A 25,206-nucleotide genomic window follows, 5' to 3' on the forward strand; every position below is an offset into this window, starting at 1 on the left:
TGATCTCCAATCTTCAAATCAGGTGCTGTTTACTCTATCACCTGAAACCAAACTTTTTAAAAGACATACAATTCAAAGTATGTTTAACCAAGGCATTCGTAGTATCAAATATTTTATGGTATTATTATGTTCATCCACCATCTCTGCTAGAGACCTTGTAGTTTTTTCCAAAGTAAAACACTGGACAAGATACAGAAGTGGCTAAATAAACCACTCCTTTCAATGTAGAAGAAAAATATTTGGGAATGTTATAAAGGTTTTCATTGTTATGTACCTGAAAAAGGACTTTCACTAAACACTGTTGCAAGTATGATGTAGAAGGGTTTCCCTTTTCCCAATTCCAGAGGTTTTTCTTTCTTTCCAATAAACTTGTAATATTATGTCCTTTTCTAAAAACTATCTTACGCCTTATTCCTACTAGCTGACTAAATTATATTTTACCTACTATAACTTTCCAATTATCAAACATAATGTTTAAAGTATTTTTCATATCCAATGAGAAGTTAGTAAAAAAGCTGAATCTAAATCCAAAGTCCCTTGTATATTTTTATTGACCTGTTTGCTGCAGTTATGTCACCCTTCAGTGCCTTCCAAAAATGGAATTAAATTTAGTATATCTGTATGCCAACATTTCTTCACAGGTAAGAGCCACTAAGGGTGAAGGATAACCTATTTTTATAAAAATTCTTTTAATCTATTGCATTCTTCTATCAGAACTGTATCCTCAGAAGTTAATCTGGGTATTCTAATAAAGTGACCTTCAACAAAGTTCTTCCTGACAAAAAAATGAATGTGCTCTAGAAAAGTGCAAATGCTAATTAACAAATGTGTCTTTCCTAACTAATTTAGAAATAAGACCATCCATGTGAAACAAAGCTCAACCCTAACCATATTCAAATAAACCTGGGATCAATGAATGAGTAACCACAAATTTATCTGTGGTTTGGCACTTACATTTCTAAAGGGTAGGGCAGCCACTGAAAGCTTGATGTATACAAGGCTACATCATAGCTCAAAATTTCTTGGGGTATTGACACATCAGCAATATTTTGGTAAATTTGGGGTAACGTTGGCTAGGCCTAAAATGGATCTTGGGCCAATAGCCTAGTAGTAGCGTATGAACCTATTATTCAAAAAGTGATCAGTAAATTCTGACCTAGACTAAAGTGACAGCAAATTAAAAAAATAAATAAAAATATGATTATAAAAAGAAATAATCAAAAACAAAAACTGCGTCACTCTGCAGTGCACATGATGCATTTTCCTGCTAGTACAGAATACTGTCCCTACAATTACCCATGAGAAAACATGTTTGTGAACACTAAAAACATCTTGTAATAATGATTGCTTATGCATGTGATGTAGCAGGGTTCTCAGTGTCATTCATGCTTTCTGTTTAGTTTAGAAAAAGATCATAAATATGTATTCGCACATTCAGGATTACACTGAACATGAAATACTCAACAAAGAAACAAATTCCATTTTAGTAAACAGTATATTGATTCCTGGCTACAGAAAACAAGACTGGATGAAACTGATACCATCTAAGGAGGCATTAATATGACAGACATTGTAGGTAAATGCATTTGTTCGCAAGTATCATTTAATAATCTGATGATGTAGGAAACACCTGGTCAGGTGAGCTGAGGTTAATGTTACTGAGTTCAAATCAGTGAATTTCCCAAAGTTAAGAGATTAGTTTAAATCAAAATTTTACATTAATCATTGTACAGAGATTCCAAAATGTGATCTGTCTTCTTGCTTGAATTTTTACAGTTAAGCCAGAAATCCAACGAGGAGTACATCTTAGCAAGGTAGCAGCTTCAGGGGATGGAAGAAGTACGGCCACACTTACATGCAAAGCGGAAGGAGTGCCAAACGTCGAATTTAGTTGGGCCAGACAAGGAGTTACCATTGACCTCAACAATCCCAGGTACTGCTTTCCTAATAGCAGGGTGTAACTGATCTGATTAATCACTATTATAAATTGTGATTATTTTACCATTGCAGACCATTATACACATGTAAGAACATGCTTATAAGGGAAGCAGCAATTTAACTTATGTAACCCATGCAGTAAACTTCATTTGTAATAGTTTGCTTCAGTATTTGAATATATATTATGAAGCGGTGCAGTTACTCAGGCAGAATACAGGAAACAGTCTATTTATGTTTGATATACCCATACCAAACACACTGACTCAACTGTCCATATCTGTAAGATTTGTTCAAACTGAAGCTTTGGTGAGACTGCATGTATATGGAAATTAGAGACATTGCAAAGAGCCAAGTGCTAATTTTGTCCTCTTGAATTTTTTTACTGACTATATGTATGCAGTACTAGATGGGTCTATATTTGGCTGTTAAAAGCATAAACCCTCAAATGGCTAAATGTTGTATGGAAAACATAAATACAGAGCACTATTGAACATGAGTAACTGAAAAAATAAATTAATTGAATGGCCATAGTTTGTTTTTGATAGCTGAACATAGACCAGTATTAGGCATAATATTAAGTGGGTAGTTTGGTAACACAGCTTCAGCCCTTTATACATTTTAGGGCAAAATTCCAAATCCCTGGAACTTCATATAGGTTCACATACGTGTGCATATGTATGAGTGTGTGTATGTGTGTGTGTGTGTGTGTGTGTGTGTGTGTGTGTGTGTGTGTGTGTGTATACACACACATACACACACACACACATGGAATTATTTAAACTGATCGAATACCATTTATGTCATGCATAGTGTTTAAACAAACTGATCGACATCATGCATGTTGACAGGCTCAACACAAGTGCTGAAAATTAATCTCAGCACATGCAGAACTTAAAATAAAAACGCAAAAAAAGCATCATTTTTTTGCAGAAGGGCAAGCCCGGCCACACCCCAACCCACCTACTAATTATATATTCTAACACTGATATTTCACAATCCCCTGAAAAAAGGTTTTTTTAGAATGTTAACACCTGAAGCTTATAGGAAAATGTTTCACGAGCATAGACGCAAGACAGATGAAAGTGTGTGTAAATATCTTGCTGAACTAAGCACTTATTTTCATAGGTGCACGAGTGGATGTCAGGTCACCACTTTTGAAACCTGGTAGACCTTTTGGTGAGGGAACAAGCTCTTAGCACTTTGCCTGAGAACATGAGAATCTGATTAGCTGATAGACAATGCAATACTGCAAATAAGTTGGGGGGAAAGGGAGACCTATACCTAGCAAGCAGGGCATCACTGCATTGGAAAAGGACACCTAGTGTTGCTCATGGGTCTAAAGGAACCCATGGTGGGCAGCCAGGCTGCCCCATCAGAGTCCGCCAGTACCAGGACCGAGGGTTAAATGCTTTAAATACAACCAGTGGGCCATGTAGCATATAGATGTCCATGGAGGCAAGGTGGGGAACAAAAGATGGGAGAGCCAGTAAGTGGGAATGACAAAATCCAGCAGTAAGTTGTCTTGCAGCAACAAAGGTACCAAACTACCACAAGTGGCTATATCCTATCTTAGTAAATGGGAACGAGGCCACTGCTAAGAGAGAAACAGCCTCTGACCTAACCATTGTGAAGCCTGCAATGGTTAAAAAGGAGTACTACTTGCTTGGACAGTCTACTCCAGTCAGAGCTTTAAGAAGGACCCCATTCCAAATACCTTTGGCTAGGGTTCAACTTGACTGGGAGGGTGGAAACGGAAGCCTGCAAGTAGGTGTGTTTGAGGGTATCCCTGCAGATGTCCTGATATGGAATGATTTTAATAATGCAGTGCCCTGTGTGCATGCAGTTACATGCAGTCAGGCTTGGAGACAAGCATGTGGGTCTGGTAGCCTGGGGGGACCCATACAGACTGCGCACTTGCAGCCAGGACTGGTGATGTGGTTACTTAGGGAGGGAGCTACCCTGTAGCAGAGAGACTGAAGGTGAGACACAGCTGCTTGTGGGTAATGATCTTCCCTTGGGCAGAGTGACTGCAAGGGCAGAGGTGAGTAGTAGTACCCAGGTTGACAGTGAATCACTGCTGTCAGAGTATGCCAGTCTTCCTGTGGAAGGGGAGCTGGGACAGGTTACAAAGAGACAGTTGATACAGGGTCAGCTCTCAGACCCTAGATTACGAGACCTGAGGGAGGTGCCCAGTGAGGCACCTGATTCTCAAGGGAAAGATGAATCTGTAAACAGGGACAAAGGGTTACTGTACAGAGGGTGGACCCCTGAAGGAAGGCTAGAGGGTGAGAGAATACAGCAGTTGGTAGTGCCCAGAGCCTACCATCTGGCACTTCTAGCCATAGCCCATGATATTCTCTTTGCAGGTCATATGGGCATAAACAACCCAAGAGACATATTCTGCAGAACTTTTATTGGCCTGGGATTTCCAGGGATGTAACAGGGTAATGTAGGAGCTTTGAGCAGTGCCAAAAGGTAGACAAGGCAGGAGATAAGGTTAAAGCTCCTTTGATGCCTTTGCCTGTGATTGAGGAGCCATTTCAGAGGGTACCTATGGATATCGTGGGGCCTCTGATTACCCCAAGTTCCTCATGGAAAAAGTATATCCTAGTGATAGTAGCTTATGCTAACAGATACGGCTTTGTTTTCTATTTTAGCAGAAAAGGTGGCAAATGCTTTATTAGAGATTTACAGAAGGGTAGGTTTCCTAAAAGAAATACTGACTGACAGAGGTGCCAGATTCACATCAGACCTGCTGGCTTGTCTTACCATCCCCAGACTAATGGTCTTGTTGAGAGGTTAAACTCTACACTCAAGATGATGCTACAGGCATTTGCAGACCAGTTTAAGAGGGAGTGAAACAAATATTTGCCCCATCTCGTTTGCTTAGAGAGAGATTCTTCAGGAATCCACAGGTTTTATCACCTTTCAAGTTGTTGTATGGGCATAGGGTAAGAGGACCTCTAGATTTGATTCGAGATGAGTGGGAGGGTAAGTGTCAATCTCATAAGGAGTCTGTTGTGGCATAAGTCTTAGACCTCAGTACAAGGCTCAGGGAAGTCATGGGCTTGGACAGGAAGAACCTGGCAGAAGACTAACAGCAGAAAAAAAGTTTGGTATGACAGGAATGCTCATGCCAGAAAGTATGCTGTAGGCCAGAAGGTTATGGTCCTCATTCCAGAAGGTTATGGTCCTCATTCCTGTCAGACACAACAAGCTGCAGGTAGCTTGGGAGGGACCCTACAAGGTGGTAAGGAAGATCAGTGATGTTAAATACATGGTAGAACTGCTCAGCAGGAGGCAGGGGCACAGATTGTACCATGTTAACATGATGAAACCTTACCATGATAGAGAGGCCCTTGTGCTGAGTATTTGCACTGGATGTCAGAAGGAGTCTGAGGGGGATCTTGTCACTGATCTCCTCAGTGAAGCTTGGACTGACACCTCAGTGGAAGGGGTAGCAATGTCCCAGCAGCTATCCCCTACCCAGGTTCTAGAAATCCAAGCAGTGTTACCGGAGTTTGGGGACATGTTCACTGGGAAACCCACCTGGTGCAGCAGCATGTGGATACAGGACCACAAAGGCCTATTAAGCAGGCCCCTTATATGGTGCCTGAGAGATTCAAACAGCCTCTGAGGGAGGAGATACAGGAAAGACTGGAACTAGGGGTAATCCAGGAGTCCAGCAGTCCCTGGACCTCCCCAGTGGTGCTGGTGCCAAAGAAGGATGGAAGCAGCAGGTTCTGTGTGGACTGCAGGGAATTAAATAGTCACATAGAGGCAGATGCTTACCCCATGCCTAGGAAAGATGAAGCCCTAGAACAATTGGGTGGGGCTAAGTATCTTACCACTACTGATCTTACCAAGGGTTACTGGCAGGTGTCCTTGACTCCCAGTTCTAGAGACAGATCAGCCTTTGTGACTCCTTCTGGCTTGTATGAGTTCATGAAAATGCCCTTTGGGATGAAAAATGCTTCAGCAACTTTCCAGAGGTTGGTAGATCATATCCTAGCAGGAGCAGGAGGTTTTGCCCTTGCTTACCTGGATGATATTGCCATCTACAGCCATTCCTGGCAACAGCACCTTCAGCGTGTTAGGGAGGTGCTGGGCAGACTATAGAGGGCAGGGTTGACCATCATGCCCAGTAATAGTCAGGTGGGTATGGCAGAGGTCTTCTACCTGAGACATAGAGTGGGGAGTGGTACGGTCTGACCAGAACCTGTCAAAGTGGAAGCCATTCAGTCATGGCCTGCCCCTGTTACCAAAAACAGGTGAGGCCATACTTAGGGACAGCAGGGTACTCAGAAAGTTTGTCCCTAATTATAGTACCGTAGCGGCTCCCCTCACAGACCTGACAAGGAAAAACAAGCCAGATAAGGTAGTGTGGACCCCAGCATGTGAGCAGGCATTCCAGAAGCTTAAAGGAGCTTTGTGAGAACCCCCTGTGTTAGCCAGTCCAGATTACAGCAAATAATTTATTGTGCAGTTGGATGCTTCAAACCATGAGGTGGGGGCTGTACTTAGCCATTCCTTGGAGGGAAAAGAGCATCCAGTGTTATATCTCAGCCATAGGCTCCAACCCAGGGAGGAACGTTATGCATCTGTATAAAAGGAACATCTAGCCATAGTGTGGGCACTGCAGAAACGTCAGCCTTATCTGTATGGAAGGAAAGTCAGTGTAGTTACCAACCACAATCTCCTAACATGGCTACATCAAGTCAGCCAGCAAAAAGCCAAGTTATTAAGGTGGAGCCTAGGGTTGCAGGAATATGATATGACAGTGCAGCACTGCAGTGGCGTTAACAATGCCAATGCAGATGGGCTCTCGGGACAGGGAATGGGGTGAAGTATTCCCAAATAGTCAACCCTCTCAAGCAGAGTTTCTCAAGGGTCATTTGAAAAACTAGCTTGAGTTTTTTTTTTTTTTTGGTGGAGGTGTTGGATTAATAGTAACAGTACCAGTAAGATTGGTCACCCTTTGCTAAGGGACTTAAAGTAGCTGTGTGTGTGTGTGTGTGTGTGTGTGTGTGTGTGTGTGTGTGTGTGTGTGTGTGTGTGTGTGTGTGTGTGTGTGTGTGTGTGCGTGTGTGTCAGCTACTTGGGCAAGGACATGAAGCACTGGTTGAACAAAGAGGATGCTGGGAGATCTTGGTTTTGCCACTCATCCGACATCTCAGTCCTATAGCTGTGCAAGTGGAGAGTCTTATTGGGGATCTGGAGAAAGATAGAGAAACCAGCCCTAGACTGATTGTGATCTTTGTGTGTTCTTAAGGGAAATTGCACTTTACTATGTGTGTACTTGTCATCCTCCCAGTGTGTAAGTTCCCCACTGTTGCCAGTAGTGACAATTGAGACTCCTTGATTATTGAGGCGGTCAGGGGTGTCACAATTATATTGTTATAGAAAATCATGTTGCAGGTGGTAATAGATCTATTTTCAACACGTGCATTCTGATATATGGTTTCATGTGCCAATGTTTCTAATTCTGACATTAATTTATCCAGTACAATCTTCTCCATTATTTTTCTGCAACATGTAAGTAAATATACTGTATGAATTTGTCTTACTCCCTTATATCTTAAAGACAGGTTTAAGAAATGCCTGTCTCCAATCTTGAGGAATTTCCCATTTATACCACCTAGTAAATAACAGACATAATGGTACTGTAAGTTCATGCCAAAGTGTTCTGAAATCATTATTACTAATTCTGTCTCCTCCTTGTGCTTTGTTTCAGTCCAGTTTATGTAGTTCTTTTTAAATATAATTTAATTTGATTTTAGTATCTGAGCTGACCTGGATATCACTAGGACAATTTATGACTCCATTCATGGAGCTAAACTGCTTTGCATAATATTTTGTAAAAATATATCTGTAATCTGATGTATTTGAGAATACATTTTAAAATCTACACATAGTCAATATATATGTTTTTACTCCAAATTATGTATCTATAAAATGGTCTCCTATTTTGTTCAATATCTATGCACAGACTTTTTATACATTTTGAAACAATTGTTCCTGAACACAAGCCATGAATCATTTCCTTACTAATGTTGATGTATCAATATTATTTCAGTCTGTTTCTGGTAAAATTGTGTCCCCAGCCACTATTACTCTGCTGTCCTGTGTTTCATGCAAGAAATATGTGAATTCCTCTAGGCGATAACACTTGACTTTGGTTGTCTATACACTCCGGTAAGTGTTATATGTTTCAGGGCTCTTTGTATTGTCACAGCTACACAATCTACAGTATTGGAGTTATCTTTAAATATGTAATGATCTCGGGTCTCATAACAAACTGTAATCCCTATCATAACACCTCCACCTGCTTTTTGTTATAATGCATGTTGCAGTGAATACATTTATACCCTGACAGAACTGGTTTCCAGTCATTGTTCTTTAGCCATGTTTCACAAACAATACCATCATGAATCTTGTTGGAACAGAGAAAATTTTCCAATAAAATGTTATTATTAATGGTCCTAGCATTAACAGCCATCAGAGATGCATCAAACATTGTTATCTGCGAACTGTTAAATTTTCAACTTGACAAAAACTCTGCCTTCTGTTTTTCAAACATATTGCAATAGATCTGCTGCAAAAGTTCTCCCTGATCTTGAGAAGTGCACACCATCCTGTGTAAACACATGTGAACCCAAAATTATGCTTGGATGCTGTACACATTGCCATGTATTTTTTTCATGTAGCATTTTTCCGTGCAATCTTTTTGTTCACGGTGTGCTGACTCTCCTTTTTATATGTGATTTCTAACACCTGTACAAGCTATGCTATCTGAGAAAGCTGAAAGTTCCCTACTAACAGTCAGAATGTCCTTTTGGATGAGATCATTGTACCAACATGAATAAAAACAAATCCATATTTTGAACATTAAGGCAGTCTAAGGCCTTTCTCACATCCTCTAGTTTTTGCTCCTGGCAAGCACAACACTATTCAATGTTCATTATCTTTTCTGCAAATGTAAATATCAGTTCATCTATTAATTGCACCTCCAACTACAAGAATATCTTTTCTGACCAGCTCTGAAGTATGTTCACCTTCTAATTCAATAACATCTGCTTTATCAAATGTTCCAAGGAATGAGCTTCAACACTGTTTGTCTTATCAGTCCCACTGTTTTCATTGCTTATTACTTTTGCAAGCATGCAATTCTCTTCCAGCTGCCTTTGTGTATGCACATTTTGAGCCATGTTGTCAACATTTGTCTTTCTCCTCTTTATTTTCTTACAATAATGTTCTTCAGTGCTTCCATACTCAATTCTGATTTCTTCCTTTTCACCTGCCTCTTGTCTGTTTTTTATACATTCTCTTTTGGAAAAATATGCCCTTTTTCTGTAGACTGAAGGTTTTCTGGTAGAAAAATGTTATAATTTCCTCTAATATCTATCCTTTTTAGTATGTATTCTATTTGCTTTATAGACAGTAATCCATTTCTTTTTCTTCCTTATTTGTTTTGAACTTCATCCTTTCTTTCTTTTTGTTTTATTTTTTTCTGTATGACCTGAATCTTCAGAATTCCAAAGTTGTCAGTGGTATTATCTTGTCCAATAGGGGTTGAATGACCTTTACTGACAATAGACTCTTCCGTTCCTTAATTTGTTCTTCTGCATCATGTTATCTATTTCATCAGTCCAGTTATTAATGTATGTAAAAACAGTTCCTCAAGCTGTGTCAATTACACAAGTGCAGTTGTCATCAGTAAGTTTAGATGTATTACTAATAATGGTGAGCAAATCATCCAACGTTTGACATGAGGAATACAGATCACTGATGTTATTATGTGCTACTTTAAAATATACACAGCATTAGTGCACTGTACAAGACACTTGGGCTTCAGCAAGTCATTAATGGCATACTCCTTTAAGGAATCCATTTTCAGCTGCAAATGAATGAAGAATTCTAAAAGAAAATGATGATCAAAATCAGTTACCACAGAATTCAAAGAGATTTTAAATCAGCTTCTGAGAAAATTACACAAACAATATACAACTAAATATTAAATTAAGTAGAATAAAGTTTTTGCTCTGACTGCACCTATTATGAAAGTCTAGCAAAAGCTGGAATTCCTTTACATCGCACGCAAATGCACACACTAGTATCTGTGGACTATCGCTCACAGTCGCACCTCTTTTTTAACAGTAAAGCTCAATAAGTCACAAACCAACAGAGGATTGTTTTAGATAAGCTCTGGATTGTCCTATCTGCAGTCTGTGTGATTGATAGCTCTCTATTCCCCTTGTGATGGCTAGAGTTTGCATGTCTAAAACATATCCCTTTCTAACAACAGGCAGTGGAAATTAGAGAGAAAAAAAACAAAATCTAAATCAAAGTAAATCTTACTATATACAAACTATCCCTTTCTTCCTGCAATCAAAGAAAAACAGTTGTAAAAAATAAAATATAAAAACAATAACTCTTCTCTTACTAGACTACGTCTGTGGCGACCCCTAACCGGGAAAAACCAAAAGACACAACATATATATATAATATATAAATATATATATATATATATATATATATACACGCACACACACACGCACACACACACACACACACACACACGCACACACACACACACACACACACACACAGAAATACACAAACACATATGTCTATGTAAATATGTATATTATATTATATATATATATATATATATATATATATATATATATATATATATATATATATACAAAAATGCATATTGGTGTATATGTGTATATATATATATATATATATATATATATATATATATATATATATATATATATATATATGTATGTGTACACATGCGCTCACAAATGAGGGTGCCTTACACTCATATTTCATTTTTTGTGACCTTAGTGCACAGAAATATATCAATCTATCATTCAACAATAAGATCTACAAATGTTTATGTAGTTTTAACACAAAATGCATCATTCCTACCCAGTATTTTTTTTCGATTATTTAAACTAGCTACAAAAAAAATGCATGAATCTGTCTGATGTGCCACATATGTTACTTAAATGTAAACATAATAAAAATTGACTTTTTCAATGAATGGAGTCTGAATTGGGAATAGTGAGGTCCAAATTTATTGTGAGATAACATTATTCAAGTAATTGGTTTCCTCTAGATGGAAACAAGTGCCTTCCACAGTAAACTGTCACTGAAAATTTAATTACCATTCAGATTTCTAGGGTCAGAAGTGTGGAATTCATATGTCTTGATGGAAAACTTCTGAACCTGCCCCAAGACCACTCTCATTCTAGAATCAGCATAGTATGCAAAGTTACAGACTTAAATAAGCAATATAAATATATGGCTCCCTATCACATTGTCGAAAGTTCAAATCTCTGAAGACGATATGGCTGAGACCATATCGCCGAAAATTCAAATTGCCGACAACTGTGTATTGGGATCGCTGTACAGTGCAGAACCCAGAATATATATATATATATATATATATATATATATATATATATATATATATATATATATCCACACACACATACACACACACACACACACACACACACACACACACGTGTAAATATATATATATATATATATATATATATATATGTACACACTACTGACAAAATAACATAAAAGGGAAGAATGGCTATGGGACCAAAAATAGTATTTCATACATTCCTATTATTAAACAATCATATCTGTTCTTAAAGATTATTAAGACTGGAGAAAAGAATATGTACTAATGTCGTTCGAAAACATGCAACCTAAGAATATCTCAGTCAATTTTCGGCTTCTTTTACTTACATCGTGTTACTAAGAAAATGCAAAAGTGTAGCCCAGTGTTGGTTACTGGCAAGGTATGAGTAGTCATAAATATAGAGTATCCACAAATCTATGTAGCTATGAAAGCTTATTGTTTTCCTCTAAGTCTTTATAAAAATGCCTAATAGATTCCAAATGATAATTTGCACGTTGCATACTTTTTCTCCGTTTGTATGATGTTTTCCACAAATGTTTTCAGTCTTACTAAAAATTCCAATTTCTTAGCTCTTTCCAAAGCAGTAAAGAAACAAATGTGTACCTTCTGTTGCTTAAATATACACATGCTAACTCTGAATAAACCTGTCCCTATTTATATTTTTCTACAAAATGTTATCCATCCATCCTTCCATCAATCTTGTAAAGCACTTGTCCTGAGATATTCTTGGATTGTCAAAATGTGTCATAGAGATTAAGATCAGATCGAATAATAAGGGACCTCATTCTGCAGCTAGTACCCAGCTACATTATCTTTTCACTCATAGCGCCTGATCAACGGTCAGGATGGCAAGAAAACTAACTAGTAAACTGATGATGTTGGTAGTGTGAGAACTAAGTCATGTGATGAAGCTCCCATAGTCCAGTAAGAAACCTGTAGTCCTGCTGCTACTGTTTCTTCCATCTACTGAAGTAATGCACACTCCATCTATCTTTACTCACGCATACGACTATAAGATATTTGTACCACTTAAGCTCCTAAGCCCATCCTCTCAGGTAGCCCCTCCCTCTGCACCTAAATAATGTGATCCACTATTTCCAGGACCTCGGATTTGGAGGTGATGATTCTTTCCCAAATGCTTTTATGTGGAAATCACAGTCACTTTATATTATTCGAACAGTACCTCATTGTCATCTGCAGACTGCAAAGTTTGAACTCTCATGTTCTCAAACTACATGCTCTCCAGCCCAAGGGGGCAGCAACTTAATATTATGAACAAGAAAGACAAAAGGAGGGGGGGCAGTTTGCATCTTTGGTAGAGTCCTACATTGATGTTGAATATATTCAACTTAAAATAAACAATGAAAATATGTTTCTCATTGTTCAAGTACAGAAAATTAATGGCATGCAACAGCAGGGCTAAAAACTAGACATTGAATGTTCATGATCCTATTCCTTCTCCAAGTGCACACAACAGGTATAAACAGAATTGCCTGACTTCCAGGACTTTCTTCAAAATTTGTGCTAGGAAAAAGAATTGCTCCTCTTTTTCATGCCCAAGACCGAAACAGTTTTCCTCCCTCAAATATTAACTTGGATGCAGTCCTCTTTTCAGCTACTGAACATATGCTTTCACAAAGAAACTGAGGAATGTGATCCCTCTATAACTGGAACATACTTTTATGCATACTGTACTGTGCTGCACTCTCATTTATAACAGCACAACAGCACAATATAACATTTATTGCTGTCTTGGTGTAGGTAGGAATGAACTGGGCAAAAGCATGCATTGTTTATTACTTGTGCAATGTAATCCTGTAAATAATTCATAAAGAAAGCTGTAGACTTGTACACTGCCATTATGGATCATGATCCTTATTTATGAATTGTAAATCTAGAGCAGAGTTGTACAAAATGCATTGCACCAAATGATTGTATGCCTATATGCATTCAGTCTATGAACACCAGGAGCCATCACTTTTTGCCTGTTAGTTGTCTTGGCATTAATGTTTTTAATGATTTATGACTACCCATTAGTTTTTAAAACAGCTTGACCTGGCAAGGGTCATGATAGTAGCATTCTGAGCTGGGGAAACTACACTTCTGCAGCCATAGTAGCAGTCTTAGGCCATTCTGTGGATTCCTCTGGCATAGAGGTTTAATTCCTGCAAGATGTCTTGGGAACCTCCTTCATTGGCCTGACTTGGTAATGCTCCCAAAGTAGGAACCTAGGAAACATCCTCAGAAAGTATCCAAAGCGCATTAACTGACTCTTGAAAATATGGACAAATTCAAACTGTACTCTAAAGTCCTTTTGGATTACCAGGTTTGTAATTGTTTCAAGAAAAATAATCCCAGCTACCCTGTGAAAGAACCTAATTTCTGCTACTTGAATCTGTGATCTTATCCTTTTGGTCACTACCAAAACTAATGGTTGCAGGTAAAGCAAGGAACAGGGCCCAGGAGATGAACCATTTACAGGCTGCCTGTGTCCATTAGAGACATAGGCGCCAAACTAAGGATGAATTTCCTGTTCTCCATCTAGTTGTCCAAGTTACATTTGGGACACTTAAAGTACTTTAACTAAGATGGCCGTCTGCCTCTCTACCTACTGAGTGCACTGACTCCTTTCAGGGGTAGGGCCATAGCCTCTTATTTAGAAGTTATGCCTATCATTCTAACCATTTCACCATGAAAAGCTAATTGCTACACTGCATGCTAAGTTTCACGGGTCTATATTAGATGAACAAATGATCAAAATGTCGAATACAACATGCTTGACACACTTTGATCGAATGTTCATCTAATCGAACCCTTAAAATAACGAAAAGCAGAGTTCCAAAAAATTTTGTTTGTCCCACACCTTCCCTACACTAACATGCAACATACACACATACAACTAATACATATAAACCCATACATTCTCACATCATTCAACAACTTTCAAACCTAAACACACTCTTCTACTTTTAAAAGAAAGTGGGGGGCTTTGCCCCCCCCTAACTATATATACCAACTCCGAGATCACTCTACCTTGGGGAAAGGGCAATTACCTGGTGATCGCAACATACACACACAAGTACAGAATTCACTTACCTAGCCATTCCAGACAATGTAGCGTCCTTACATCACAAGCTACACTCACCACCATGGCCAACTAAAACTTTTCGGAACTCCAGTTTTCGTCTTTTTCAGTTTTTGATTAGATGAATGATTGATCAAAGTGAGTCGAGCATGTTGTACTCAACATTTTGATCATTCGTTCATCTAATAGCAACCTGGTTTCACAGCCACTTGAGTCTAATAAGACAACATCTGCAATCAGCAAAGATACAGCCCTCATATGCACTTACTGAATAGTTTCCATATCTTGTCTGTGTCTTGATCTTGATATCTTGTCCCTGAAAATCACAAAGCAGAGTAGAGAGACCACACTTGGTAGAGTCCTATGCCCATCTTGAATGTGTTTGACTTACTACTTAATACAAAAATATGGACATAATTCTCACTACTGAAATACAGGGACTGAATAACACATATCACTGGCCCTATTTCATTCTTGGTACTTGATCACATGACTTCTTCTAGTCCACAAAAAACACACACACAGACAGTGCTGGCATATCTGTATGACCCCTCCAGTATCAGTACAACAAAAAAGTACTGATTCTGTGCTCCATGATAAGGAAGGGACAGCATTTCCCTTCCAGAATCTGAGGCTCAGCAAATAGACAAATTCTCCTTTCTAGCAACCTAGCATATAATTTATCAAAAAGGCTGAGAAATGTGTTCCCTTTATAATCAGAATACACTTTTTAGTCCTCCTTTTGAAAGTGAGGAAGACTGCCATAGTTTTCCAGTCCAGAGGTACTACCCCAGGCTGGCACATACATCAAAAAGATGTATAAACCACAACATCCTAACACCTTTCCTGTACTTATAGTATTTCAGTGCAAAATTCATTTCATACTGCAGTGTAGTAACTGAATAGTTGCAGAAATGTGACTCTACTTGTGTATGCATCACTTAATAGCACTGTGATGCACACAGCCTTTGTACTGTTACCAGGTTATAGGAGTGCTATGCCTGTCAATGCAAAGAGTTGTTTTTATTTAAAATCAGAAAAAAGGCCAGCACCAAGGAAGGTTCAAAAGTAGTTTAATAAAACTGAAACTAGACCGGTTTCAGCAGCAAGGCTTTCATCAGTAGTATAGTCAGCAAAAAGCACTTAGTCATCATCTTATATAATGTTCTTTAAGGCATCTATATGACATCACTTCCTGATATGTCAAAAATGCAAACAAGGCAAAAGTAATTGAAAAATACAATCAAGGCAAAAGTAATTGAAAAATACATAGTTCAGTAAACAAAAAAGTTTGCCTGAGTTGCATGCATATCTCCAGATTATAATGGAAAAATCCAAAGAGACACAGTATACTGGTATATCAATGATAATAAACAAACTTAATAAAAAACATACAATAAAGGGTAAATGGTCAGGTTATAAGAATTCTGGTGTTGAATACCAGCCACAGTGTCCTAAAATGAGCTGAAATGCAAAACCTAAGCAATGCAACCTGATAAGAAATAAGTACATATACGTTATGCAAGTGATGGTTAATTACAAATTATAATTTATCATTTAATCCAGGAGGAAAAGCCCCCAAGTTTAATGATCCACCTTTTTTCTTTGGTATTTAGGATATCATGCCAACCTGTTTTAAAATGATATGATCAATGATGGTGAATGTAAATTTGGCAGTGGGATGTTTGATAACATGTCTATATAGTGCATTAGTTAATCTTCTGTTTCTAATGTCACCAAGGTGTTCAGAGATCCTGACACGAAACTGTCTAGACGTTTGGCCAATATAAAATGCATGACATGTACATGTGGCAAGATAAATAATCCAGTCTGAACTGCAGTTACCAAAAAACTGTATGTCGTATATTTGTCCAGTGTTCCTACTAGTGAAAGAAGTACTTTTGAAAATATAGTTACAAAAACTGCAATGTCCACATGGATAAATGCCTGAAAGTTTATCTCCAGTAAGTGTTCTTTGAGTTGGAGTGTGATCCATGACCCTGGTTTTTTATAGTGTGAAAATAAATTCTAAAGTTTTGCCTTTCCTATAGGAAAAATAACATAAGATAATCTTCCAACAATGGATGAGAATTCAATATATTCCAATGAGTATTAATAATATTTACTAAATTGGCACTATTCCTGCCATAAGTGGTGACAAATCTACATACATCTGATTCCTCATTATGAGTTTTAGTATTGTATTGTTTAGCATTACTAAATTGGACTGCTGACTCAATAGTACGAGTGGAATAACCTCTGGACAAAAATCTCTTGGTTAGATCCATTTGATGACTCTGAAGATCATCCACTGAGGAACAAATCCTTTTCATCCGCACAAACTGTGATTTGATGAAAACTATCAGCATGTAGAAGGGTATTATACTGTGAGAATTTTCCTAAGAGTGTTATCCTCCTGTCGAATTAAATTGACATCCAAATAACTGATTGCACTCCTATTATATTCCACAGTGAATTGATACCCCAGATGTTCCCATTCAAATGTTGAATAAATTCCTGGAGGTATTCCTCACCTCCTTTCCATATAAGCCAACAGTCGTCCAGGTATCTTCTCCATATATCAATCTCAGGTAGATATATGTTGTGCAAAGGGTCATATAAAATCATATCTTCCATGTAGCCCATAAAAGATCAGCATAAATGGGTGCAAAGGATGCAGCAGTTTTGTTGGAAATAAAAACATTTTTAGTTAGAATGTGTTCAGCCATACACAACAATAAGGTGTTCATCCCTGGGGGGTATAAATTGGTTTTATTTAGCCAGTATTCCAAGGCATTAAATGAGGGATGCTGGTATAAAGCGAGGATACATCAAGGGTACACATAAGCCATTCAGGGTCCAATTGAGACTCGGAGACTATCTGCAAAAATTCAGTCGTGTCCTTGATTCTTGCTCTAACACATGTTAACAGTGGTTTCAATTTTTCAGTTAGAAAAACAGACAAGGGTTCAGTGAGTGACCCAATGCCAGATACAATCGGTCTGCCTGGTGGCTGATCAATGGACTTATGAATCTTAGGAAGTAGATAAAGTTGTTGTTCAAATGAGTTTTGGTTTTATCAGAGATAATTCCAGATTCTACAGCCTTTTCCAAAATTCATTAATTTCCAAGGCAAAACCTGGAGTAGGATCAATCTCCATCTTCATGTAGTGATGATGGTTGGAAAGTTGTCTAAGACCTTCATTCACATAATACTCAGTATCCATCACCACCATAATAACAATATCCGTATTATTGCTGAGTTGTGTGAGTGCTATTTGTTCCTTCCTAGACATGTTATGCTTTATAGTGTCAACAGAACCCAAATTGAAGTGTATATCCTTTAACCGCCTGCTGGAAAACAGCAACATGTTTATCCATGGGAGGGTTAAATGTAGATTTGTGAAATCTAAAATCAGATGATCTTTGAGCATTGTCAGTTTGATCTTGTTGTTGAAAAATAATTTCAAGTTAATTTTCCTACAAAAATCCATTGTATCAGAAACCAAAATACTTTCATCAGTGAAAAACCAGGTATGAAACCAAGGCCTTTATTAAGAAGGAATATTGATCATCAGTCAAAATATGACTTGAAATATTTAAAACATTAGTACATGAATGATAAATGAAGCATTCTTGGTACCATGAGCTGTGCTTACTGTTCTTTAGTTTGCTAGGTCCACTTTATGTCCACTATTGTGTACAGGTACAGTTATAGTTGCTGTGGTTAGTCAAGAAAACTGCAACTTTGAATAGATTTGTTTCTAAGTGACTGGAGAATTTCACCTATGCTTATATAGTTACCAAAAAATACCTGATACATTATATGGGCCCCACTGCATATTAATAAGTACATCGAGGATGTTATGCTATTTACAGTTGCATCAGTTTAGTAATGATAAAATGGACATGCTGCATTACATTCAAAAACTATGAATTCAAACTCTTTTGAAAATAGTTTTGAGGTAAGTTTGCTTACTTCTCCATTTCTGGTTATGCTGTTGGGAGTATTACATTTTAATTTTACCATTATAAATATAATTACAAAACCCTGAATAATTTTCTTTTTCCAGTGTTTTTTATTTTATTGTTTTATTTTACATTTGTTAACCGGGAAGTTCCGACTGGACCAGGTCCATTTACAGCGGAGGCCCGGGAAGAATAGCTCCAGCATTTAGTTTAACAAATGATACAGTATAACAAGGAAAAGAAATGAAACCAGAAAAGTTAACAATACAAAGAAAAACGATAAAAACAGAATAATAATAATAATTTATACAGTGCTGTGCAGTCATCATGAGAAGAAATACATCATACATTTTACAGCAGACGACAGTTAGACATTCACGTTTACAATTAATATGCAGGTGTATACTGCTGTGCCTAAGGAGAGGAGCAGATGCCCTGCAGGTGTAGCAGAGGAACTGGCTGAGTGTTTGACTATAGAGGGTTAAGGTGAGTAATTAGGAAGTTGTAAAGTGAAAGGGGGAGAAGGAAGCAGTGAGGGTAAGATTATGTGATGCAAGGGCATAACCAGGTATTGAGTAGATGTGATTTGAGGGAGTTTTTGAATTGTGGGGTGGTAGGGGCAGAGGTCAAAGAATGGGGAAGACAGTTCCAGTTTCTAGCAATGGTGTGGGAATAGAGTGATTTCCCTGCAGTATTGTTTGCCCTGGAGATACAGTGGAGAGATTTATCACTAGGTTGAAGATGCCGGTTTGCAGTGTAGTGGGTTAGGAGATTGGATATTGAAGGGTTTTTTTCAGGGTACTTGAGAATGTTGTAGGCAGTAACTAGCTGGTGGTAGATAAGAAGTTGTGGTAACTCGAGCCATTTTAGTTCTTATAGTCCAGTACACTGATGTGTAAGTGGATTTGTTGCAAACTTGGCTATTTTATTGTAACAAGAATCTAGTTTATCTAGGTCAGACTTTCTAATGTGGGTGAAAATCGGCGCTGCGTACAATAGAGTGGAGAGGAGGTGACTTTGGGCAAGGGTGACTCTTGCTTGATGTGAAAGAAAGTTCCTGTGCCTGTAAAGAGAGCCCATTTATTTTGTGAACTAATTTTATGATATGGGAGGTGTGGATACCAAAGTGGAGATTACTGTCAATTTCAATGCCCAGAAGTTTGTTGTGGTTAGAAAGGGAGACCGTATTGCCATCCATAGGTGTGATGGAGAAGTAGAGGGGAGGTTTTGATTTATTAGGGGAGAATAGTAGTAGTTTTGTCTTCTTAGGATTTAGGATAAGTTGGATACCTGAGATTCATTTTTCTAGAGTTCAATGTTTCCTGAGTGAGTTGCTGTAGAATGGTGGGAGATGAGGCAGAGCAGATCAGGGATGAATCGTCTGCATATTGAATGAGTGTGACATGCTGGGTTGAGCTATTGAGGTTGTTTGTGAATATAGAAAAAAGAAGTGGGCCCAGTATAGAGCCTTGTGGTACTCCTATGATAGTTGGAAGATGAGGGGATAGAGTTCCTTTCCACTGGACAGATTGTTGCCTGTCAGATAGGTAGCTTCTGAATCAGGCTATAGTACAAGGGATGAAAGATAGTGAGGTTAGAGAATCTAGCAGGATGGAGTGAGAGACCATGTCAAATGCCTTTGAGAGGTCCAGGAAAATGGCAGACATATATTTGTTGTTGTTCCTGTGGAGGTTAACTAGATTAGATAAGGAAAAAAAAGAGCAGTGGTTGTGCTGTGATGTGGGCAGAAGTCATGTTGTGTGGTAGAGAGGAGTTTATGTGTCTTAGGAATGTCATGACTAGCAAGTGGATGCATTTCTCTAGAATTTTGTATAGGGGGCATAGGATGGCAATAGGTTGGTAGTTGGAGAAGTCATAGGAGTTACCCCCTTTATAAAGAGGAATGATATAAGATACTTTCCAGAGTATGTGTATGTAGGATTCCTGTATGGTGAGGTTGATTGGGATGGAGATGGGATATGATAGGGAGTCACTAGCCATTTTTAGCTATACATCAGGTATGTTATCGGCTGCTAGGGTGGTGGGTTTGAGCTTTAGAAGGAGTTTTTTGATTGTAGAAGTGGGGACAGGTGATAGAGTAAAGGAAGGAGAACTTTTGGATAGATTGATTGGGCTTGTGGTGGGCTGGGCTTAGTTAACTGATTGGAGAGGGCTAAGATGGACGTTGTGAAGTGGCGATTAAATTGAGTGGCTATGTCAACAGTACTATCTGTAGAGTTTGGAGCTGGAGTAGTGGTTTTGCTTAGTTTTAGTAAAGAGTTAATACAATGCCAGAATTTCTGTGGGTTCTTTGAATATTTATATTTGTGTTACTGAATTTTCCAAATAAGAGGAGTCTTTTGTGAATGGGTTTGATTTAATATTTCATGGTATTACTATATTTTTTGTATAAAAGATTACCTGTCTTTCCTGTTGCATCATATTAACATATTAACATTTTATAATTTAACTAAAATGGTTGATGTTTTATTTCCTTTAGAGTTTCTTTTTTTTTGAAACTTTTAAATACTTACTACATAGGAAGGTATTATGTAAGCCTTCATGTTCTGCTATGTTGTTCTCTTTAAAGAAAACCTGACAGTTCTTGCCTCAAGTTTCAGGTTTATTGATTCAGCCATTAGTTGTTACACATAAGGCTTATTAAAAGACATTCACATAAAATATTCTAAAGAAAAAGAAAAATTAAAATAAATTTGTGTAGCCACTTTTACATTCGAATTAATATTATTTATTTTACTTATTTTTTTATTTTATTTTTTATTTTACATTTATTGACCGGGCTAGTCTAACTGGATATATGTTCATTTTCACTAGAGGCCCGGGGAGAAAAGATCCACATAAAAGACACTAACTAACAGAACATTAAACTTCAGTTACAGATTGTTAGATGAAACAGGAGTTACAAGGTAACTTTAACAATCATGATATGTAAAAATAGAACAAATAAGATGAATTCCCCCCTACAGTTTGGATGAATTTTTTTATAAACCAAACACTGCAAGAAGAAAAAAGTATGCAGAAGAATTTAGGGGATTCCCAAATCAAAGTTATGAGTAAGGCACAGGAGAACAGACTAGTTATAAACAGAACTGGGTGAATTAGTTGAGGGGCAGTAGCTTATAAATACGACAGAGAGATGTCCATACAGTTTCCTGGGTACAATAGGTCCAACTTAGAATGTAGGGGTGTTAAAGTGGCTATAAAGTGAGTAGTAAATGGTGCTATAGCCTAGGATACCAGGAGGAGAAAAAATCTTAGTCAGGGTTAGTACAGGGACATAGCCAGTGGGTTGTAAGGTATAATTTGAGTTTCTTTTTGAATAGTGAAGGTGAAGAAAGAGATGTGAGTTCACTGGGAAGTAGGTTCCAGGTTTTACCCACAGTGTTAGAGAAAAGGGAATCTCCTGCGTTATTGTTGGGTTTTTGTCTAGATACCAGTAGTTTATTTGCTGAGCGGAGGTTTGTAAGATTTTTATATGGGCTGATTAGACTTGTGAGAGTTGGTGTGTTACCTGGTTGATAAAGGATTTTATGGGTAATAATCAGTTGGTGAAATAGAATTTGATTATGCAATTCCAGCCAGCCCAGTTGATTTAGATTTTGGCAGTGGTGGGTTCTGAAAGAGGAGCTGGTTACAAATCTGGCAATATTATTGTAGGAGATTGCCAACTTGTTGAGGTTGCTTTTAGATAAATTTGTATATATAGGACAAGCATAAAAGAGAGTTGAGATAAGGTGGGTGTGGGCAATAGTAGTTCTAGCAATGGGAATAAGAAAGGGTTTAATTTTATAGAGGGAGCTTAGTTTTCAGTTAACTGATTTTATTGTGGTGTTGATATGAGTATCATAGTTAAGGTTGTGGTCAATAGTAACTCCTAAGAGTTTAGTAGTAGTATCAGGAGATGTAACTGTGTCATTTTTAGATTTAATAGTGAAGGCAAGTGGGATGGACTTTTGTGTAGGAGTAAACAGCAGTAGTTTAGTCTTTTTAGGGTTAAGGAGGAGACAGCACTGTAAAAAACATTCTTCTACTAGCTCGAAGACATTTTGGGTGAGGGACTGCAGTTCAGAAGGCCCTGTAGCTAAGGATATTAATATGGAGTCGTCAGCGTATTGAATGGATATAGCTTGGTGGATCCTAATAGATAGATAATTTATAAAGGTTGAAAATAGAAGAGGGCCCAAAATAGAACCTTGGGGTAAACCAAGGGAGACAGGAAGGTGGGAGGATAGTGTGTTATCCCAAAGCACTGCTTGTTGCCTGTTATCTAAGTAAGACTTGAACCACTGTAGTGCTTGAGAATCAAGTGAGAGGGACTTAAGAAAATTCAACAGTAGCTGATGGTTAACCATGTCAAATGCTTTTGAAAGATCAATAAAGATAGCAGAGGACAAGGTGTTATAGTTACAGTTTTTGTTAATGTGGTCAGTAAATTATAGGAGGGCAGTAGTGGTGCTATGGAAAGGTTAAAAGCTGTGCTGAGAGCTAGCTAATAGGCTATTTTGGAGAAGGTGGTCTAATAGTTGATGGTGGATGCATTTTCCATGATTTTAGCTATGGGAGAGAGTTGGGCAATTGGACGGAAGTTAGATAGTTCAGTTGAGTTGCCACCTTTGTGTAGGGGTATTATATGTGAGACTTTCCAGATGGATGGGATGGTACCTTTTGTTATTGTTCTATTTATTAGGATAGAGACAGGGTAAGCAATAACTTTAGCTGCTATTTGAAGATACTTAGCAGGTAAGAGGTCAGCAGAGGGAGTAGAGGGTTTGAGTTTTTGAAGGGGGGTACAAATGAGGGATGTAGGCACAGGTTGGAGTTGAAGGGTAGGTGGTGAGTTAGTTGAGGAAGAGGGCAGACAAGAGGGTACAGGGGGTAGTGAGTTAGCAAGTGACTGGATAGTTTCAGTAAAGAAGATATTAAATGAATCAGCAATTTGTTTGGGAGTCTCTTGGGTAATTCCAGATGGGGTTGGTGTCTTAGAGTTGCCTGGATGAAGAAGTCTATTGATACCTGACCAGAATTTCTGTGGACTTTGATGATTGGTTTGTTGAAGTTGAAAGTAGTAGTTTTTTTGTCTAATAGTAGTGATGCTTTAGTAGAATGTCTAAGCTGTTTACATTTTAAATGATCAGATGGGTCTTTAGAAGTATGCCATTTGGCCCAAAATTTGTTTCTAAGTAGAATTTTTTGCTTAGTTTCCTTTGTGAGCCATGGAGCAGTTTTGGTACTGATTCTAAGAGTACAGAAAGGGGCATGGTAGTCCAAGATTTCTAGGAACTTAGAATTGAAGTATGACACTGCTTCCTCCAGTTGGAGGTGTTTTAAGGGTGACCAGTTGCATACTTTCAGTTCATTTTGGAAGTGTTCATGGTTAAAATTTTTAATGGAGCAAGTTGTTCTAAAAGTTGAAGGGCAGGCAATATTACTCTTTTGTCAAATTATATAAGTTAGTGAGTGATCACTAATGTCATCTGGCATGATGTCTGATGTGTATGTTGGGGACTGAGTATTTATTATAATCCAATCTAGGGTGGTTCCTGTGTTGTTAGGTTTATGGATACGAGTGGGTAAGGTGATAGTTTGAGAGAAGCCATGTAGGTTTATGTGTTTGGTTGGGTTATTGGAATTACAGATATTCCAGTCTATATTAAAGTTGCATAGCAAAATGGTTTCTTGTGGATAGTTAGTGGAAAGCCATCTAAAGATATTTTCTAGGGAGGTGATGTTATTACCTGGAGGAAGATATGAGCATATAATGTTGATGGACTTACAAGTATTTAGTTGTATCTTAGTGATAAGAATTTCAGTACTGGTATTGGATGGTGGGTGAGTATCAAGTAGTGTAAACTGGAGCCCTGCTTTGTTTATTAAGGCTACACCCCCTTCTTTTTTGTTATGTTGATCCACTCTTAAAATACTGCATCCTGGAGGGGTGATTTCATAGTCTTGGGTTGTTGGTTTTAACCATATTTTGGTTAGGCATAGAATGTCAAAGTTATGAACATCCAGTAGAGCATGAAGGTGAGTCACTTTATTATCAACACTTTGTATGTTCAAGTGAGCTATGAAGAAGGAGTTAGGAGGCTTTGAAGGGGTGTGATAGGAAGAGGGAGAAGGTCTAACTGAGTTAGCAGGGTTATTACTGGTAGGGCCAGGATTTGGATGAATGTCTCCATCCAGTAGGTGGTGTAGGTGTAGTCTATATGTGTGAAGTAGAGAAAGATTCAGCGTGTTATGTGTTCTCTTGAAATGGTAGTGTTTATACGTAAAATGGATAACTGTACGATACTTAGGGAGGAGATAGTTGGTTGTAGATGTTATGTTGATGTGTTTGAGGGTGGCTGATAAAGTTGGTAGGAGTGTTTGTTTAATGGACTGGTGGAAATTAGAGTAGCTAAGATGTTCATTGGCAATTAGGATATAGGGAAGGGAAAGGAAGAATTGAGAACAGGAGTAGGGGTTTGAGGTAAGCTGATATAGGTGGAGTAGGCCTTGTACTGAAGAAGTTGAAGGTGGAGAGTGAACAGGTGAGGTATTTAATGAAGTGGGAGAAGTGATAGAGTATGATGGAATTCCTTTAATGGGTTAAGGGATGGAATTGGATAATGGGAAAGTAGGAGTAGCTAGAGAGGTATAAGGCTGGGGGTGGGTGGGGATTGGAGGTAGGGTAGGGAAGAGGAGTGAGCCCGCAGGGCGAACTGAGTGGGTAGAGTAAGAAGGAAAGGAAGCAGGCAGG

The 25,206-nt window shown here is 38.1% G+C and overlaps 1 protein-coding gene across 1 annotated transcript in view; it reads left to right on the top strand.

The window, feature by feature from the left end:
* The window catches only part of NPHS1 (NPHS1 adhesion molecule, nephrin), a 1,231,105-nt gene that overhangs the window by 817,469 nt on the left and 388,430 nt on the right, over positions 1 to 25,206 (top strand). The window contains exon 18 of the mRNA XM_044079328.1: positions 1,777 to 1,933. Coding sequence (XP_043935263.1) covers positions 1,777 to 1,933 — 157 coding nt within the window. The remainder of the gene's footprint in view (positions 1 to 1,776; positions 1,934 to 25,206) is intronic.

The sequence above is a fragment of the Protopterus annectens genome, chromosome 8.part0 (assembly GCF_019279795.1).
Source record: "Protopterus annectens isolate FY-2018-M chromosome 8.part0, PAN1.0, whole genome shotgun sequence".
Taxonomy (NCBI): domain Eukaryota; kingdom Metazoa; phylum Chordata; order Ceratodontiformes; family Protopteridae; genus Protopterus; species Protopterus annectens.